This window comes from Malaclemys terrapin, chromosome 9, assembly GCF_027887155.1.
Source record: "Malaclemys terrapin pileata isolate rMalTer1 chromosome 9, rMalTer1.hap1, whole genome shotgun sequence".
In the NCBI taxonomy this organism is placed as follows: Eukaryota; Metazoa; Chordata; order Testudines; family Emydidae; genus Malaclemys; species Malaclemys terrapin.
The window spans coordinates 50,069,307-50,090,694 of record NC_071513.1 but is presented as its reverse complement, the minus strand read 5'-3'; the positions used below and the strand labels follow the sequence as shown (position 1 = coordinate 50,090,694).

The window sequence follows — 21,388 nt, the reverse complement described above, 5'->3', positions numbered from 1 at the left end:
TCTCATTCTGCACCATCTTCATTCACACTGTCTTCCAACTGGGTTGCTGAACATTCTGTTCATGTGACAGCAAAATAAACTCTCCCCCCTTTCAAAAAGGACATCCTCAGTAATACCCTCTTCACCCACCTTCCTGCCTCCTTAGTAACAACCAGATTCTGCGCAAAGATTGGGCTGCTTAATTTCAGCTCAGATTGCTTTTACTTTTTCTCTTGCCTTAATGTTTTATTTGGATCTCAGTTGGCCAAATCAACCCCCCTGTCTTAAGCGTTGTCTGTTGACATGTGTGCATTGGCACGGATGCCTCCTAGACATGTGGGCTGACCTCAAAACTAGCTGCCCAGAGTGATCCTTAAGTAGTTAGGGGAATGTAAGCTGACCTGGGGAGAGAGGGGGAAACCAACCTAACAGCAAATTCATGTTAGAAGGGATATCTTCTGGCACTGAAAAGGTGAGGGTGGAAAACCTTTAGAGGGCTGGGGCAGGACTGTGTTGCACAGAAAACTGCATCTTTGGAGAAAAACTCAAATGTAGATTGTCCCAGCAATGCAAAATAGCTGGCTTTGTGAACTGAGTCAGGAGATCTGGATTCTCTTTCAGCTTCTGCCATAGATTTCCTGGTGACCTTCAGCAAATTAACATGTCCCAAGTGGTTGTGGAAGTGGCCACAGATTTCATGATGCCCAATTTATGACACAAGCCCAGTATTTTCTCACAATGCTACAGTCTTAGTCTTTGGGGGCTTCAGACTCTCAGCACCTTTGAAAATGAGCCCCCATGTGCATCTCAACTTGGTCACCTAAAGCTAGTGGGAAGTTTGGGCCTTATTCTGTGCCTCGAGTTCCCCATCTGTAAAATGAGGCTACTGCTGACAGAGCTCATGGAAGTATTATGAGGTTTAATTCAGTAGTGTTTGAAGAGCTGTCTGAGCCTCTTAGATGGAAGGCAGTGTAGAAAAATAAAGTATTATGTTATAACCACACCCTTGCCTTTCCCAGTAGCCTGGCCTCCCAGGTTTAGGATTACCTCAGTTTTTCATACACCCAACAATCCATTCCTAGAGCATTCCAACACTCTTAACAGGGAGCTCTGGTGAGCAGGGGTTGATGTAGGGTTTGCACCTATTGAAGGCACTGCTTGTTGAGGCACTGACATCAATGGGAGCAGAATTGGGCCCTTCATGGGGAATTGTGATATGAACTATCCGAAACAATGTAAAGGTATATGCAAAACCCTACATTAATGCCATCTGTGCCTGATGTCATAAGAGTTAGGAAAATCAGAGCTAGTGTGCCAATGGCAACCTTAGTGCAGCATTGTGAGAAATCTACATTCCAAGATGGGTCTTATAGTCCATGCAAAGTGAGGTCTTACACTCAAGATGATGGCATTTCTTTGTTTGTCTGGATGTAAATTAAAGAGAGAGCTTTTGAATGCTCCATCTCATCAACTTCAAAATTGCATGGAATGGTCTGGGTATCAATGGGCAGAAGTCTATTGATTTTGGTGAAATTGAAGAACCAGAAAGGGGAAATGGGGGACACTTGGCACTCCTGACATCTGATTAGCAGAGCAAAACTTCAGCCACTTCTGTAATTGCTTAGAGATCTAAGAACCAATTGATGGGAACCATTAACATCTTCCAGTATAGCAATACCTATCCCCATCTCAGCTCTGTCCATCCCCCCAATTGAATTTAAAATGGTGACACCCTGAATGACTTCTCTCTGACAGAAAGAAAATAAATAAAAATGGTGTAGGGGTGAGGAAGGAGGGAATAGGAGGGTATGCAGGGCATACAGAACCCCTGGCACAGGGGGAAAGCAGGGGGGCACATACAGAGCCCCTGCTATGGGGACTGGGAGAGAAGTAAGGTGTCCTTGGTGTGTGCAGTGAAGTGTGTGCCCCCCTGCCCTCATTGTTATATAATCACTCTGGATGCAGCAATGCTACCTGTGTGTATCTACGATTCTTCAACAAGGTGACGTTTAAACATCAGTCAGGAGCAGAAAGGTTGTTGCAATTAATCTGAATAATTTAGATTACTAAGGGCCTGAATCTGCCACTCTAAGGCAATTAGAGTGGTTCACTAGTGATAAACTAGGTTCACCAGGGGAAGGAGACCAAAGCCCTGAGATAAGTGGGGAAGTGGAATGCCAGGAGGAAGCATGAGCAGGAGAGCGCAAGAGGGGAGGACTCCTGCCTCACACTGAGAAAGCAGGACGATCAGCGAGTTATCTTAAGTGCCCATACACAAATGCAAGAAGCCTGGGAAACAAGCAGGGAGAACTGGCATAGTCAATGAATTATGATGTGATTGGAATAATAGAGACCTGGTGGGATAAATCAAATGACTGGAGTACTGTCATGGATGGACATAAACTGTTCAGGAAGGACTGGCAGGGCAGAAAAGGTGGAGGAGTTGCATTGTATGTAAGAGCAGTATGACTGCTCAGAGCTCCAGTATGAAACTGCAGAAAAACCTGAGAGTCTCTGGATTAAATTTAGAAGTGTGAGCAACAAGAGTGATGTCATGGTGGGAGTCTGCTATAGACCACCAGACCAGGGGGATGAGGTGGACGAGGCTTTCTTCCGGCAACTAACAGAAGTTACTAGATCACAGGCCCTGGTTCTCATGGAGGACTTCAATCACCCTGATATCTGCTTGGAGAGCAATACAGCAATGCACAGACAATCCAGGAAGTTTTTGTAAAGTGTAGGGGACGATTTCCTGGGGCAAGTGCCGGAGGAACCAACTAGGGGCAGAGCTGCTCACAAACAGGGAAGAATTAGTAGGGGAAGCAAAAGTGGATGGGAACCTGGGAGGCAGTGACCATGAGATTGTTGAGTTCAGGATCCTGATACTAGGAAGAAAGGAGAGCAGCAAAATACGGACCCTGGACTTCAGAAAAGCAGACTTTGACTCCCTCAAGGAACTGATGGGCAGGATCCCCCGGGAGAATAACATGAGGGGGAAAGAAGTCCAGGAGAGCTGGCTGTATTTTAAAGAATCCTTATTGAGGTTGCAGGAACAAACCATCCCGATGTTTAGAAAGAATAGTAAATATGGCAGGCGACCAGCTTGGCTTAACAGTGAAATCCTTGCTGACCTTAAACACAAAAAAGAAGCTTACAAGAAGTGGAAGACTGGACAAATGACCAGGGAGGAGTATAAAAATATTGCTCAGGCATGCAGGAGTGAAATCAGGAAGGCCAAATCACACTTGGAGTTGCAGCTAGCAAGAGATGTTATAAGTAACAAGAAGGGTTTCTTCAGGTATGTTAGCAACAAGAAGAAAGACAAGGAAAGTGTGGGCCCCTTACTGAATGAGGGAGGCAACCTAGTGACAGAGGATGTGGAAAAAGCTAATGTACTCAGTGCTTTTTTTGCCTCTGTCTTCACGAACAAGATCAGCTCCCAGACTGGGAGGAGGTGACCAGCCCTCTGTGGAGAAAGAAGTGCTTCAGGACAATTTAGAAAAGGTGGACGAACACAAGACCATGGGGCTGGATGCGCTGCATCTGAGGGTGCTAAAGAAATTAGCGGATGTGATTGCAGAGCCATTGGCCATTATCTTTGGAAACTCATGGCGATCAGGGGAGGTCCTGGATGACTGGAAAAAGGCTAATGTAGTGCCCATCTTTAAAAAAGGGAAGGAGGAGGATCCGGGGAACAACAGGCCAGTCAGCCTCACCTCAGTCCCTGGAAAAATCATGGAGCAGGTCCTCAAGGAATCAATTCTGATGCACTTAGAGGAGAGGAAAGTGATCAGGAACAGTCAGCATGGATTCACCAAGGGCAAGTCATGCCTGACTAACCTAATTGCCTTCTATGATGAGATAACTGGCTCTGTGGATGAGGGGAAAGCAGTGGATGTGTTATTCCTTGACTTTAGCAAAGCTTTTGATATCATGTCCCCATAGTATTCTTGCCGGCAAGTTAAAGAAATATGGTCTGGATGAATGGAGTATAAGGTGGATAGAAACTGGCTAGATCATCAGGCTCAACAGGTACTGATCAATGGCTCCATGTCTAATTGGCAGCTGGTATCAAGCCAGTTTTGTTCAATATCTTCATTAATGATCTGGAGGATGGCATTGACTGCACTCTCAGCAAGTGTGCAGATGACACTAAACTGGGAGAAGTGGTAGATACACTGGAGGATAGGGATAGGATACAGAGGGACCTAAATAAATTAGAGGATTGGGCCAAAAGAAATCTGATGAGGTTCAACAAGGACAAGTGCAGAGTCCTGCACATAGGACGGAAGAATCCCATGCACTGCTACAGACTAGGGACCGAGTGGCTAGGCAGCAGTTCTGCAGAAAAGGACCTAGGGGTTACAGTGGACGAGAAGCTGGATATGAGTCAACAGTGTGCCCTTGCTGCCAAGAAGGCTAACAGCATTTTGGGCTGTATAAGTAGGGGCACTGCCAGCAGATCGAGGGACATGATCATTCCCCTCTATTCTGCATTGGTGAGGCTTCATCTGGAGTACTTTGTCCAGTTTTGGGCCCCACACTACAAGAAGGATGTGGAAAAATTGGAAAGAGTCCAGTGGAGGGCAACAAAATGATTAGCAAAAAAAACGAGGAGTCCTTGTGGCACCTCAGAGACTAACAAATTTATTTGGGCATAAGCTGATCTGATGAAGTGGGTTCTAGCCCACGAAAGCTTATGCCCAAATAAATTTGTTAGTCTCTGAGGTGCCACAAGGACACCTCATTTTTTTTGCTGATACAGACTAACAGGCTACCACTGAAAAATGATTAGGGGGCTGGAGCACATGACTTATGAAGAGAAGCTGAGGGAACTGGGATTGTTTAGTCTGCAGTAAAGAAAAATGAGGGGGGACTTGATAGCTGCTTTCAACTACCTGAAAGGGAGTTCCAAAGAGGATGGATCTAGACTGTTTTCAGTGGTGGCAGATGACAGAAGAAGAAGTAATTGTCTCAAGTTGCAGTGGGGGAGGTTTAGGTTGGATATTGTGAAAAACTATTTCACTAGGAGGGTGGTGAAGCACTGGAATGGGTTACCTAGGGAGGTGGTGGAATCTCCTTCCTTAGAGGTTTTTAAGGTCAGGCTTGACGAAGCCCTGGCTGGAATGATTTAGTTGGGGATTGGTCCTGCTTTGAGGGGGTTGGACTAGATGATCTCCTGAGGTCCCGTCCAACCCTGATATTCTATGATTCCATGAATTGGAGAGACAAGGTAGGTGAGGCAATATCTTTTATCAGACCCTCCTTGTCTCTCTAACATCTTGGGACCAACACTACACTGCATACTCTAAGTCAACTGAGGGCCTGTTTCTGCCAGGGTTACTCTTGGAGTAAGGTACCAATCAGCACAACTAACTGAGAATACCATCTATTCTACAACTCAACGCACTGGTGGAAACATCATTGGTCTGTATCTCCAGTCAATGGATGGAACCATTGCCTCACTCCCAGACTTCCTTGTTAATAACTCTTCCCAGCAGGGGCCCCTACATATCTGAGGCTTGCTTGGCCTGAAAAAACTTACTTTCCCAGTCCAAAGCATTGGAAAGCCAAATGTTTCAAAGTTGGAAGGTGCCTGCTTTTTCCAAACATTATTTGGTTAACAGTACTTAAGCCAAGTGTTAAATTAACCAGCGTTTACCTGATAAAGCATTGGAAATGAGAGTTTCAAAGCTGTTAATTAAATCATTATTTCAGTCGTGCTGGGCTCCGATAAGCCGTTGTGACAGCACTTTGCTGGCTTACTGCTATTCAGCAAACACTGTTCAGCAACTTGCTCTTCTTTACTGTTATTAGTTTGTAGCAACTGGAATTTGTTATATTCCATGGGGATTGTCTTTGTAAAGAGTCCTGCTGGAGGTGATTCCTGAGGCTGTGAACTCCTCCCATGTGGGGTGATGCCCTAAAGGGTTAATTACTGTTTCCTCCCATGAAGGGGGAGTGTGGGAGCTGGCTGCCTGCTGCAGTCTTTCAGCTGCCTATCCGAGGTCTCTGTACGGGCTTTCCTGTATCAGCACAGAATACGGTGGCCCCTCTTGGCAGCCCCATCCCTGGTATGTGCATATGAGACAGGAGGCGGGTGCACAGGGGAAACTCGGATTCAGTGCCAAGACAAATGAATGGCAGGGCAGGGCAGGCAGCAGACAAAAGGCCCTCCTGGAACAGCCGTTTAGTTTTGGCCAGTTTGTGAGCATGGCTGGGATGTCTCCCACAGAAATGCCCAGGTCAAGGCGAAGAACACTGAGGGAAACAAGTGCAGCCTGAAAGAGAGGATTGGCAGCAGTCCACTGCTCGGAAGAAATCATGTCTGCACTTCTAAAGGGAAGTGTCACCTTCCTCCAGCCCAGGGTCAGCTACTCGCTGACAAGCGCATGTCAGAGACAGCCTGCGACTCAGAGTGCAGGCAGCAGTTACAATATATTGGTTTGATGTGTCAGACTTGTAGCTCCTAGTTTTTAAAATAAGGGACCAGCAGCTAGTATAAATCAGCCTAGCTTCAGCAAATTCAATGGAACTCCACTGATTGCACCTTCTGGGGCTCTGACCCCTCATGCGGGGGCTGCTAGGCTCAGGGAATTGAAAAGAGGCAGGGGTTTGTTCGCATCAACTGCAGGTAGCTAGCACTGGTCCGACAACCACAGCTATACTAGGGAGAGTTACACATTTAGTTATACAGGTAGCACCACAAAGCTGGGTCTGGGCCGGGATATGAAGTGAGAGGTTTTTAATAGCCACATAAACAAGTGATATTTACTTGCTAAACCTTCCCCTTTGGAACTGTGCAGGCAGGTTACAGATGAAATAATTTTCCTACAGACTGAACGAAGGGGCCAGCAGCAGTTGTTCGTGTTACAAGACTCCTGCAGTTTGCACGCTCTCACGACCACTAGCAGCTGGGACCAAAGAGGCTCAGGACTGGAAGAGAAAAGGTACTTGCAGGCAGGCTGCAGTTAGGCTGGCAGAGTGGCACAAGAAGTAGAGGATTAGAATAGCCAGAGTTGTTTCAAGGCAGGACTGAGATGTAGGAAAAAAGCTGTGCTGAGGCCAGTACTGGTGTAAACAGGACTACTGGAGGTCAGAACTGAAGTAGGTTGGCGGAGCAGTGGCAGGGAAGCTTGCAAAAACCTAGCTATAGCTTAAAGGGTCACTCTTGTTGGTTTCACTAACACTGGGAACATCCCCATAATCATTCACAATTTAAAGCAAGCATGAGAAATTCAACACCTCTTACCCAGCCTCCTCGCCTCTTCAGCCACGTCACCAAGGTCTTGCGGACAAACTCTCCCAGGCAGTCCACAATGGCATGCACCATTGCTGGCTGGGCCTGTCTGACGCAGTCCACAGCCAGCCCAGCGGCCACAGCATAGAGAGACACGACCTTGCCCCATGTTATGCCTGCAGGAAGACGGGATAACATTCATTTTCACACACGTTTGCTGCGGAGTTGGGGCTGGCAGAAGCCGAGATGAGTTTCTCTCTGTATGTTTGTGCAGCTTTCCTAGTTCAGGTGCAGTAGCACCTCTGCATCTTCCTGCTCTGGAGAGCATAGTCTACACTAAGGTGAATTGGGTGCAGTGATTGGGGAAGGGGTGCCCCACCTTCAAGAGCAGAAGCAGGGGACTTTACCACATATCCATTCCTAGATGTGCTTTGATCTCACATCAGTCCCAGTTCTACAGTAAAATGGCTTCCAGCACACTTGACCCCTGTGCAGCAGAGTGCAGAAAGCTGACCAGACCACCAAAGCAGTGACTGATGCACTGTGGGACAGAAGTAGGAGGAGTAGATGTACCAGTGGGGCTATTATGCCATAGATTCTCACCCATACCCACACTGCACCAGTGGAAACCGACATGAGTGGATCACATGGTGGTTAGCCATGCTCAGTGCACATCCTAGCCAAAGAGCAGTGTGATCCTCTGTGCCCTGCTGGGAGCATGTGTATGATGTGAAGTGTGTTACAGCACCCTAAGGGGCCCAGACCCTGGCTAGTACTCCACGCCTCTCCAGTGCGGACACAGCTTTACTGTTACGTCGCTAGACCAAGCTGCACAGCCAGGCAATCGCAGCAGAATGACAACTTGGCACACTGCAGAGGGAGGACATCTTCACAATGACTTATGGCCCAATATTCATCTGAAAGGGAGGCAAGGATGCAGGGCTAGAGCATGTGCCAGGAGGCATGGATATCCTACATACAATACCACATGCTGAAAATTAAATGAACCCCCCAAAAGTTTTGGTGCCATGCCTAGATCTAGTTTGAATGGCACTGTACGGCCTAGGGACCGGCATGTGTGTGTTGGGGGAGTGGAATGTTGGTCAGTTATCTAATCTCCCTGACAGCAGAGCTTCCTGCAAGGCTGACTGCCAGAAGCAAGTGCCCCCTAGAAGTTATACCAGCAGCATTCATCTTCCTGTTCTGTTAGCGCTACTGATAAGCACTCCACAACCATGAGCTCAGCACTGGGCACAGTCCCATGTACTTTGCCAGTGGGCGGCGATGGACAGCTCAATGCTGAAGAGTTACAGCCAGAGATCCTTTGCAGTGCTATTAAGGTGAACTATGACCTGGAAACTTGACCCTCTCCCAGCCATACAAGAGAAGCAGCACAGCACAATGGCATTGTCTCACTAAACCTCAGAGCCGAATGAGAGGAACATTTTCCCATTACTCTATTATTTTAGATATCAATTATTAACAAGCAGGCGGTGAGACATTTTACAGTTCTAGAGTTCTGTGTAGCCTGCTCAAGGCCTCTCCCAGCTGCAGGCAGAACCCAGGTGAAGCACTGGTAGCGCAAAGCCATGCAGAGAAGCTGTTGCCTGAAGGTGGTCTGAAGGAAAACACAGCCATACAAGAGGGGAGAGGAATTATCTTATTCAACATATTTCAGGAGTGAAAAGGAAACGAGCCAGGGACAAGAAATTGGATGTGCTCAGGGAAATGTCATTTCGTAAGAAAGCAAACTATGAATGGAGAGGGGTAACTAGTGGTGTTTCCCAAGGGTTAGTCCTAGGACCAATCCTATTCAACTTATTCATAAATGATCTGTAGAAAGGGGTAAAAAATGAGGTGGCAAAGTTTGCAGATGATACTAAACTGCTCAAGATAGTTAAGACCAAAGCAGACTGTGATGAACTTCAAAAAGATCTCACAAAACTAAGTGATTGGGCAACAAAATGGCAAATGAAATTTAATGTGGATAAATGTAAAGTAATGCACAGTGGGAAAAATAACCCCAACTATACATACAATATGATGGGGGCTAATTTAGCCACAATGAATCAGGAAAAATATCTTGGAGTCATCGTGGACAGTTCTCTGAAGACATCCATGCAGTGTGCAGAGGCAGTCAAAAAAGCAAACAGGATGTTAGGAATCATTAAAAAGGGGATATAGAATAAGACGGAGAATATATTATTGCCCTTATATAAATCGATGGTACGCCCACATCTTGAATACTGCGTACAGATGTGGTCTCCTCATCTCCAAAAAGATATACTGGCACTAGAAAAGGTTCAGAGAAGGGCAACTAAAATGATTAGGGATTTGGAACGGGTCCCATATGAGGAGAGATTAAAGAGGCTAGAACTTTTCAGCTTGGAAAAGAGGAGACTAAGGGGGGATATGATAGAGGTATATAAAATCATGAGTGATGTGGAGAAAGTAGATAAGGAAAAGTTATTTACTTTACTCCCATAATACAAGAACTAGGGGCCACCAAATGAAATTAATGGACAGCAGGTTTAAAACAAATAAAAGGAAATTCTTCTTCACACAGCGCACAATCAACTTGTGGAACTCCTTGCCTGAGGAGGTTATAACAGCGTTTAAAAGAGAACTGAATAAATTCATGCAGGTTAAGTCCATTAATGGCTATTAGCCAGGATGGGTAAGGAATGGTGTCCCTAGCCTCTGTTTGTCAGAGGGTGGAGATGGATGGCAGGAGAGAGATCACTTGATCATTACCTGTTAGGTTCACTCCATCTGGGGCACCTGGCATTGGCCACTGTCAGTAGACAGGATACTGGGCTAGATGGACCTTTGGTCTGACCCTGTACAGCCGTTCTAATGTTCTTATGTTTCTTATGAAATACGCATTGGCTGGTGCAGCATTTCTGCTGCAGAGAGTCCACCTCTTGCCTTCAGAGTACTTCCAAAACCACCAGCACCTGAGACACTGGAGAGCTAGAGACATATTCAGGAGGAGTCTCTCTTGCTTTTTATATTGGAGTTCCTCTTCTCTCCTCTCCATTTACTCCGCTCCTTTATACAGCACGTGAATTTCAACAAGGGGTTCCCGTGATAATTCTACCCAGTGACCAAAAGGGACCTACAAGCAGGGCTGGCCTTACCATGAGGCGAATTGAGGCGGCCGCCTCAGGTGCCAGACAGTCGGGGGGGGGGGGGGGGCACTAAGACCCAGAATGTAGAAAATTGTATCTGCTGCTGGTGCATATGTATTCTCTCTGCTCTAGATGCACAGAGATGGTGGAGTGCTGTGCTGGAGGAAGGAGGGCACAAGAGACATAACAGGCAGGCAGGAGAAAAGGTGAGAGGGAATAACAAAAAGCAGCAGGAGCTGAAAGGAGAGAGAGGAGGAGGAGCCTCTTATGTACCACTCTAGCACCCCCAGGAGCCTGGACTGATTAACACCAGCTTCTCAGGGAACTTCCTGTTTCCTGCTGCTTCCCTGAACCCACTTGAGGAGAACAGGCAGTCAACTGAAGTAATAGGAGCCAGTTAGGCCCTTAAGACGCTGATATCTTCCCTCACTCAGGCCCTGCTACCAGCCTGCTTATTTGTCCCCTTCAATTGAGTGTTGAGAGCCACTATAGCTGGCACAGAACAGCAGTTATGAGTGAAAGAAGAAAACGCCCCTCTGGGGCAGCATTCAGAAAAAGAAAGAAAGCAAAGGAAGCTTTTCTATCTAAGCAGGAAGGAGCTCTCCTGAGATACATAGGCACAAATGTTCACGGTGAGCCTTCCGGCCCCAGTGAGGATGTGAGTGATGAGAAGATGCCTGATCTTCCAGTTAGTCAGAGTGCAGGTGACCTGGCAGCTACTGCAGCATCCATATCTCCATCTCAAATGGATGTAACCATGCACACTCCTGAAGAAAAGTGTAGATCAGAGAAGAGTGTGGTGGAGGCGCAAGAAACAGCTGCTGCTGAGGTTAGTTCCTTAAGTCTAGATGCTCCAGGACTGTGGACCCACTTGAGCAGTAGCCTAAGGGACTTCTTTGTACTGCATGGGCCACAGCAAGTGAAAAACTTCATGTTCCCCAAAGACAATGAAAATAGCAGTTTCCATCCAACACATTACTGGTGTGAAATCCCCAATGGTGACAAAGTGGAGAGGCCATGGCTTATGTACTCAAAAATCCAGAATGCTGCATACTGTTTTTGTTGCAAACTCTTCCAGTCTAATGTTCCAGCCACATTGGGTTCTACAGGAACAAAGGACTGGAAAAAAATCTGGCTAGAAATCTGGCATGCCATGAGAAGGCACCAAATCACCAGCATTCCATAGGTGGAAAGAGCTTGAGATGAGACTAAGGTTAAAGGCCACCATAGATGATCAGCATCAAGAAAAGATTGCATCAGAGTCTCTTTACTGGCAAAATGTTCTGAAAAGGCTCATTGCCATTGTGCGAATGCTTGCCACCCAAAACCTAGCATTGTGTGGCATGGCACTTCAGATCAGCTGTATGTGCCAAACAATGGAAACTTCCTTAAAATTGTGGAGCTGATGGCTGAGTTTGATGCTGTATTCCAGGAGCATCTAAGAAGAGTCACCACCGAAGAAATGTGTACCCCACTACCTTGGAAAAACAATTCAAAATGAGATCATACAGTTACTGGCAACTAAAGTCAAACAGAAGTTTGTGGCAGATCTGAAGTCAGCAAGATATTACTCTGTTATTCTGGACTGCACGCCTGACATCAGCCATACGGAACAAATGACTTTAATGGTGCGTTTTGTAACAACAACAGGACCTAGTGAAAATGTCCCTGCAGTGGTGACTGTCAGAGAGCATTTTCTAGAATTTATTGACATTGATGATACTACAGGAGCTGGTATGACAAATGTGCTTCTTAAAAAGCTGGAAGATACGGGAATTGCGATAGCTGACATGAGAGGTCAGGGCTACAATAATGGTGCCAACATGAGAGGAAAGAATAGAGGAGTGCAGACACGGATCTGGGAGTTAAACCCTCGAGCTTTTTTCGTCCTATGCAGTTTTCATTCATTGAACTTGGTGGTCAGTGATGCAGCATCAGCTTTTAGAGAGGCTGCTGAATTTTTTAATGTAATTCAAAGCATCTATGTATTTTTCTCTGCATCAGCTCATTGATGGTAAATTTTGAAGCAACATCTGGGAACATCCGCTCTGACACTGAAACCACTGAGTACCACACGATGGGAAAGTCAAGTCGAGGCGATAAAGCCTATCAAACACCAAATTGGGAAGATAGATGATGCCATAGTTGCCATTATGGAGGATAATGAGGACAGGAACTGTTTGTGGGAGAACAGAGGCAGAGGGAAATAGAATCACCAGAAACATACATAACTTCAAATTTCTGTGTGGCTTAGTGTTGTGGCATGACATACTGTTTGAAATAAGAAGAACAGGAGTACTTATGGCACCTTAGAGACTAACCAATTTAATAGAGCATAAGCTTTAAGTTTGAAATAAATGTTTTAAGCAAGAGACTCCAAGGTGTTGACCTTGATATTTCTGGAGCAATGGAACAACTGGACAAAGCAAAGTCATACCTACAGTCTTACCGGTCAGATGAGGGATTTCAAAATGTTCTGAAGAGTGCACAGAAGTTGGCAGAGGAACTTCACACTGAAGCTATTTTCCCACCCATTCAAGAATCACCAAAGAAGATGACATTTTGATTACGAGGCACGGGATAATCCCATAAGAGACCCCAAACAACAATTCAAAGTTGAATTCTTTAACCAGGTGCTAGATTGTGCAATACAGTCAGTTGAAGAACATTTCATACAGCTCAAGGAACACAGTAGTATATTTGGGATGTTGTATGATATTCCAAAACTCCTCACTATACCTGAAGAAGACCTACATCAGCAATGCAGTGCACTAGAGACAGTGTTGACACATGACGACATGCGCAATATTGATGCAAGTGATTTAGGTGATGAACTGAAAGCCCTTTCAAGATACATTTCAGCAGGATCAACTCCAAAGGCTGTTCTGGAATATATGTGCATAAGTAAGATGACCACCCTCTTTCCAAATCCTTTTGTTGCTCTGCACATACTTCTACTACTTCCTGTAACAGTTGCCAGTGGAGAACTCAGCTTCTCCAAACTGAAGTTAATAAAAACACATCTACGCTCCACAGTGACCCAGGAGAGAGAGGCTGGTCGGCCTTGCAGCCATCTCAATAGAGCATGAGCTGGCCCAGACTGTAGGCCTTCAGGAAGCAGTTCAAATCTTTGCAACCAAGAAGACACAGAAAGCACCACTTTGATTATTCAAACAGATAAAAATGCCAGTGTTTACTATGCAGACAAGAAAAGTTACATTTGCTGTTCAGGTGTTTGAAAGTTAAGTGTTACTTAAAGTTTTTGAACAAGGCATTTTAAGTAGTTAGTTTTCCTTTATTGGGGTAGGTAGCAGAGCAGTACCATGAGAGGAGTAGAACAGGAAGAAGGCAGAATTGAGACCTTTCAAAGTTTTGTCCCAAGCGAGGAGGCATGGGGGCGTCATTTGAGCTCCCTGCCTCAGGTGCCAAAATGTTGTGGGCCGGCCCTGCCTACAAGTGGATTCTGCGGAGTTGCCTTTTTTTAGTGATATCTGATTAAAATAAACATCTCTTTAAACTGCAAATGTAGATAGACGGGGTGGAATTGGTTAAAATGAGTGAAACATACTTCATCTGATAACGAGAGGCTGTTTGTTCCAGTCATGTCTTATAGGAGGTCAAAAACCACAAAGTGCTCTTGAATAGAAGTCCTTGTGATAATAACCTAGATGCAATTCAGAGGCCCCTTGCATACATCCTTCCCCCACCAATCCTGCATCTTTGGGTGCAGAAGGAAATATCGGTATTCCAAATTAATAGCCAATTTGATTCCATTTTTGTTCTCATCAGATTAGGTCAGGAGAGCCCCTGCTGCATGGCCTTCACTTGTGTATTTCAGCATCCGTGTGGTACTCTTGTCAACATTTGGCTATTGTTCTCATCTGTGTTATTTGTCACCATGACAGCCACAAGGGTGAGCCAGGAAGAGGCTACAAAGACCACAGGAAAGGAAGAGCTATAGACAGTGGGTGCACGTAGGTGTTTATAATATTGAAGGAAATGCTACTCTTTTCAATACACTCCCTAACCATCTAATGAGCCCTTCAGAATTCTTCAGTATCCTCCCTCATTCATGACATCTTGGGTCAGAACCTCAGCTAGTGTATGTATAGTGTTGGCATAACTCCACTATACTGATTCCCACACTGGGATCTGGCTCCTTTTGGTTTTATGGGTAGTCAATCACAATTATAGGAACAAATTTACTGGTGCAGTTCCAAGCCTTTACAGACGCCGACTCAGATTCTGCTCTCATTTACACCCAGGTACATCTGGAGTAAATCCAGTGGCTGCCAGGGGTTTACCTGGGAGTACTGAGATGAGAATTTAGGCTACCCCCGTAGAGGATGGTGCCTGTGGTTATGGTTAGTTTTATTTTAAATTGTATATCTTGTCAAATCTTTCCCTCGATTTTAATAAGCTTCAGATCATGCCCTTAGTGCCCATAAAAAGGGGATGACTTGACAGATCTAGAGCCAAATGTCTTATTTGTCCACAGACTAAATACGGAACAAAGCAATGGCTGTACCAGCTTCCCTCTCTATGTAACTGCTGTAGAGGTGGGGGGAGGGGGTGGTATCTGTGAAAAGACAGTTTAGTCTCCAAATCTGTTCACTACTTGGGTGCTCTGCTACAATTGCCAGCAAGGTGACCAGTCAGTACCAGCTGCAATGGGGTCTGTGACGTGGACTCTTATCCACTAGACACGGACAGAGCCCAAACCCATTTCCATAGGTTGCAGAAGGATAACAACCTGTTGACTGGTCCAGAGGTTAGATCAGTGACTAATTTGAAGGTCTCTGCAGTCACACTGGCAGCCCCTTATGGAGAATAGCTGTACATGTTGCCTGAATCTTTAAGCCTGCCTTTTCCTGTTATTGAAAAGCTATCCATCAATGACATATTTGAGGAGGAGAATTCCCCTGTTCCGGAAATGCAGAGCTATTAGACTCATAGAATCATAGAATATTAGGGTTGGAAGAGACCTCAGGAGGTCATCTAGTCCAATTCCCTGCTCAAAGCAGGACCAACACCAACTAAATCATCCCAGCCAGGGCTTTGTCAAGCCAGGCCTTAAAAACCTCTAAGGTTGGAGATTCCACCACCTCCCTCGGTAACCCGTTCCAGTGCTTCCCACCCTCCTAGTGAAATAGTGTTTCCTAAAATCCAACCTAGACCTCCTCCACTGCAACTTGAGACCATTGTTTCTTGTTCTGTCATCTGCCACCACTGAGAACAGCCAGCTCCATCCTCTTTGGAACCCCCCTTCAGGTAGTTGAAGGCTGCTATCAAATCCCCCCTCGTTCTTCTCTTTTGCAGACTAAATAACCCTAGTTCCCTCAGCCTCTCCTCATAAGCCATATGCCCCAGCCCCCTAATCATTTTCGTTGCCCTCCACTGGACTCTCTCCAAATTTGTCCACATCCCTTCTGTAGTGGGGGGACCAAAACTGGATGCAATACTCCAGATGTGGCCTCACCAGTGCCAAATAGAGGGAAATAATCACTTCCCGCGATCTGCTGGCAATGCTCCTACTAATACAGCCCAATATGCCGTTGGCCTTCTTGGCAACAAGAGCACACTGCTGACTCATATCCAGCTTCTCACCCACTGTAATCCCCAGGTCCTTTTGTGCAGAACTGCTGCTTAGCCAGTCAGTCCCCACTTAAAGGTGAACTCCGAAGCCATGCTGAATTCATCGTATGGCATGTCTACACAGCATAGTGTACCCAGGTTACTGACATGTTACAACCCAGCCCCTGCCATCAACACACACACAGATGTATGCTCCACCAGCCAGGCCATGGGGGCACTGGGCCCTGCACTCAGCCCTCCCAGAACAATGGACATCTCTAGCAACAGGTGCCACAGATCAGCCGTGCCCACCGTGCCCTTTGTCCTTGTTCCTTCGTCATCCATCTGCAGTCTGAGGCTGACACTACAGGCTTGTCATTGTGCCATCTCCCTGCCTTCCACCCCAGCCTTCTACCTGGCTCCTCTATTTAGCAGGATGCAGTGTAGGACTGCCAGATAAACAGGAAGGCTGGGGGGGCCTAGTCCCAGGTGAGAAAGAACTAAACCATCTGACTTTACACAGGGTCCCAGGGATCCAGTGCCTTCCCAGCTAAGGGACATTCATCACAGAAATCTACCTTTATAAACAGGTTTTCCCTGCCCTGGGTAATTCTCTACTACCTCTTAGTTTGCTGAAGATATCCCAGACTGCAACATGTTCTCACATCAAATACTAGATTCAGATTATTTGTTTCGAATACCAACCTTTCATCTCTGTGATGTCAAAGGGATGTGTTCTGGGACAGCACCAGCAAACCAGGAAGAGGCTGAGAATTTTTGCAGGCAGGGGGAAAAGAGTTGTTACAAAGGCAGGTGAAAGTGTATTTGTGCTGCGCGCCTCCCCCATGCTTCCAACAGACGGCCTGCAAGTGTAGACTCAACCCCTCGCTCAGTTTGCCGCTGTCATTGTGAAGGCACAGCCAGGCCACATGGCATCTGTTCAGACATCACTATATGCAGTAGCAATGCTGGCGGTACAAATAGTTACAATACCCGTGCTGTGTCCACCTTGCTGATTCCAGTTAAAAATTCCTGCCGAAAGAGGGGTGGGGTCTGACAGAGTTTGGCTCCTTACTGGCAAACCCTAGGCCATTCCAAGGACTAAGGACTAGATCGTGCCCTAGCAGCAAGGTGGGATATGGAGAAGTTCACTGTCCCAGCATGAGCTCCCAAGCAGCCCCATGCTGCAGACTTGGGCTTACAATTACTCCAGGATTTCTAGTATGGCAGAGGTCACAGAAGTACCTATTCCCCATCTTCACAGGATCCACTATCCAGTCCCCCTGGCATGGAAACGCCTTTGCTGGCAGTATGGAGGCGTTGAGGGTAATAGATTACCAGCTCCTCCCTTCACTGTGACATCATCAGGACCCATCACACGTTCCCGAGTACAAGAGCTGGGCTTGCATCTGAGCACTGGTCAGTAGCAGAGACGGTTCCCGTTCTGTCTCTGCTCTCTGCACACCCCACTGAGCCAGACACACTCTGGCCCCCATGTCCTACAGATTGTTTACGGCATCCATCCATGTTGAGGGGGGAACCATGCTGCTCATCTACAAGTGTAATCAAACAGATCGTCAGTAACCTCCAACTGCGGGAAACGCAGGCAAGTTCGATTGTATTTTCAGTGTGACTTGGAGCTGAAGTGAATGGAAAAACTGTCTAAAAAGGAAAGCACTAGAACCAAGGTGAGACTTGCACACATCTGCCCTTTGGAGTGGAACTAGAACTCCACTTCAAAAGGACACAGAAGACATGAAAAAGCTGCCTGGAATTTGTTTGTTTTCTTTTTTTAAGTAGCAGACTTGCAGCCAGCTGTGGAGCTGTAGGTATGTAAATACTGGCTAGCCAAGGGAAAAATGAACTAATGAGAAAGGGTTGCTTTTGAGAGTTCTCCCGCTGCATACCATCTTCCCTGCTGCTGGAGAGAACTCGGGAGGCCACGTGACAATGGGGGTCTGGTCAGTGTCAGAGCTCACTCTGCAGTGTTTCCTTTGCCTATTTAAATAAATCGCCCCACTTTAGCATCAAAGCAGGACTCCCAATTCAGATCTAAAAGCAAGGTTATCATGAGCCACATTTCAACAGCTGGGGGAACATGTACGGACACACCACAGTCCTCTCTGGTGATGTCTATTGCAGATAGAGCGAGATCAGTAAATAAATACACAGGGGATTCTGGTTGGAGGCTCAGTTTCATATGGCCTAAAACAGGAGACAGCAGAGAGAGAACCACTTCTTACTGCATTTCCACTAGAAGGTGTGAACATTTACCCCACTGGCAGTTTGGGGGGCAACCTGAAGTCATGCAGACCCTACAGGACTAAGGGAATGGGACATGTAGGCCCAAAGATTCCTGATCAAAACCCCACAGGAAACAAAGTGCCACAGAACAAGAATCATAGAATATCAGGGTTGGAAGGGACCTCAGAAGGTCATCTAGTCTAACCCCCTACTCAAAACAGGACCAATCACCAGACAGATTTTTACCCCAGATCCCTAAATGGCCCCCTTTAGGATTGAACTCACAACCTTGGGTTTAGCAGGCCAATGCTCAAACCACTGAGCTATCCCTCCCCATAATGCCCCTTTAGAGAGTAAAAGTTCTGTGTTCTAGGGGCCAGCAGCCCTACCTACCCCACCAGTAGCGACCATCAAGTGTTTCAGTTAGGAGGAAAAAAAACACGATTTTTTTTTCAGTTTTCCTTTCAGTTTTCCATGGAAAAAACCTTCCTTTTGGGATTTATTTTGCTGAAAAATGTTGAAGGTAAACTAAAGCTAACCCAGGCCCTGATGCAAAGCTCCCTGAAATTAAGGGAAAGTCTCCTACTGACTCCAAACGGGCTTTGGGTCAAGCCCCAAATTCAGAGCTGAAGCTGTTGCAGAGCTGGATTGGGGCCACTGTAGCACCAGAGTATGTTTGTGGGGGAGCATTAGCCCTAGGCCATAGTTTATACTGCTGTATCTGTGGATGATTCTAGTCAAATGAACAGTGTGCCATCGCTGGTAAATAGTATCAATGGCCAATGATGGTCTGGCTGGAGACTCTTGCCTACATGCTCGGGGTTCTACTGATCGCTATATTTGGGGTCAGGAAGGAATCTTCCTCCAGGGTAGATTGGCAGAGGCCCTGGAGGTTTTTCGCCTTCCTCCGCAGCATGGGGCAGGGGTCGCTAGCTGGAGGATTCTCTGCTACTTGAAGTCTCTAAACCACAGGATTTGGGGACTTCAACAGCAGAGTCAAGAGAAAGGGTTGGGACGGCTTTGTGGCCTGCATCATGCGTGAGGTCAGACTAGATGATCATAATGGTCCCTTCTGACCTTAAAGTCTATGAGTCTATATGGGTTACTTTAGCTAATTACCCACCCAAGGTGAGGGCTCACACCTACTTTAATCTGTGAGCGTTCAGCCCCCCAAATCAACTACAGTTGAGAGGGTACCAATAGAAGGGAGTCCCCCGGGTGCACAACAGAGACTTACATGGTGCTTTTTCTGTACTAATAACTTTTATTAACCAACCAATGACAATACACACCCTGCAATCTGGTAAAGAAGAGAAACAACAATACACAATGTCTGGCATTTGCATTACTCACACCGGTCTTTGCAGAGAAACCCAAAAAGTGTCAGTCATCATTCTCACCATGCGCCCCACCACTAAGAGCAGCATGCTGGTTTCCTCCCCCCAAGGCATGCAGGCCAGGACACAGCTTAAATAATGTGTTATGCTGACACCTACCAGGGTTCAGCTATATTTATGAAAGTTTTAACCCTTTTCCCTTATTTGAACTTCCACACTCTGCTGCTTTTGGGATGCCCGATTCTTCATGGTTAGTTTCTCTTATACTCATTAACATATATAGTACCTTATCACCATAGTAACAGGAGGTTACCTTAAGGAAGTCTCTCACATTTCACCCCGGCTGCCAGTGGTCATCTTGTGGTATCTACTGATCTCCTGTAGACATTATTGTCCAAACTCAGCAGTTCTTTCAAAAACCTCAACACATCACAAATACAGAAACAAGCTCAGCAAGTTCTCTGTATAAGCTCGAAAGTTTGTCTCGCTCACCAATAGAAGTTGGTCCAAGAAAAAAAAGGTATTACCTCACCTGCCTTGTCTCTCTAATATTGACTATAGGGATTTTATTTATAATATACAAGCTTTGTTTTAGGGGCGGGGGGAGGGAGTTCGGTGCTGCACTAGGGGTTGAGGAAGAAGTAAGAATGGAGTAAGAAAGGAGAAGGGGTAAAGGGAGAAAAAAACTGCCCAGCAGGAAGGTACAAAGAGTGGGCAGCTGAGCGGGTCTGTGTCCCAGACCTGGACTGTTTTCTTAATAAGCTGAACACTAAGTAGCAGAGTTTATATCTCAGTCTGTTTCCAGCACTGAGCTGTCAGTGATTGGCTCTGACAACTCAGACAATATTTGAGATCTGTCATCTTTTGCGAATCAAGGCTTCTTTCCTCTGCATTCCAAAAAATGGAATGTCCGGCAGCCACAGACTTAACACTTAATTTTGCTGGATTCAGCAAGTCTTGCAACTGTAATTTGAATCCAGGAACGTTAGAACTAGCAGAATCTGCTCCTTTCCCCCAGCCAGAAATCTGTGTGAGTAGCAGAGAGGAGCACATAACTCACTCAACAAATATGGCTTCTTTTTCTGTTCATAGGCTGTCCTCTTTGCAGCACTTGAGGCAGGGGCGGGGTAGAACCCTGGAGCACCTTCCTGAGTTCTGCCAGTGGCACTGGAAGCAGCCAGGGTAAAGGCGAGCCCAATGGTAGGCAGCTCCCCTGTGCAGCTGGTGTGTAATCATGGGGGGTGCCTGCTAGTGCGGTGTGGCTGCACAAGCACACAGCTTAGGGAAACCCTGGTGATGCACCTTGTGGCTGCTCCACGAGTGGCTGGGCCTAGTTTGTATAGTTGGGGATTCCAGTATTGCCAACCCCTGTTCAAAAATCATGAGTCAGCTCCCTCCCTCCCCCGAAAATCATGGAATTGTCTTTAAAAAGTCATGATAAAAACCACCAACTTGGGGGCCTTTTTATTTGTCTTCTGGGTTTTGAGCCTTTGGAGAAAAGCTGGGACACATTTTCAAGCTTCTAGAAACTCATTTAAAAAGGCATCCAAGGTTCTCACCTAGTCACTGGACTCCAGGAGCTAGGGCTTTAAGATCACCCAGTATCATGAGATTCACAATAAGTCATAAGCATTGGCAATGCTGGGACCCACAGCAATGACTGGGGCTCTCTCCTCTGTCACAGTCACACAAATAGTTGTGTGCATGCAGTCCTAGCTACCAAAGGCACAGTCAAGTTCTCTTCTGGCTTGTTTAATTTCCTGTGGGTCACAGCTCTGGAGCAGGGAAAATGAGACCCCCATTCCCCTGCTGTAGTAAGTAGTGCCAAGCTAATAAAATAACCACTTCCTCTGCAAACACTTGAACGTGCACGCTCAACACTC

The 21,388-nt window shown here is 46.3% G+C and overlaps 2 protein-coding genes across 4 annotated transcripts in view; one reads left to right on the top strand and one right to left on the bottom strand.

Moving 5' to 3' along the window:
• The window catches only part of STK25 (serine/threonine kinase 25), a 194,798-nt gene that overhangs the window by 78,462 nt on the left and 94,948 nt on the right, over window positions 1-21,388 (top strand). The window lies entirely within an intron of this gene.
• BOK (BCL2 family apoptosis regulator BOK) overlaps window positions 1-21,388 on the bottom strand; it is a 39,104-nt gene that overhangs the window by 4,073 nt on the left and 13,643 nt on the right. For all 3 annotated transcript variants that reach the window (XM_054039905.1, XM_054039906.1, XM_054039907.1), the window contains one exon: window positions 7,232-7,395. In XM_054039905.1, the coding sequence (XP_053895880.1) occupies window positions 7,232-7,395 (164 nt within the window). The remainder of the gene's footprint in view (window positions 1-7,231; window positions 7,396-21,388) is intronic.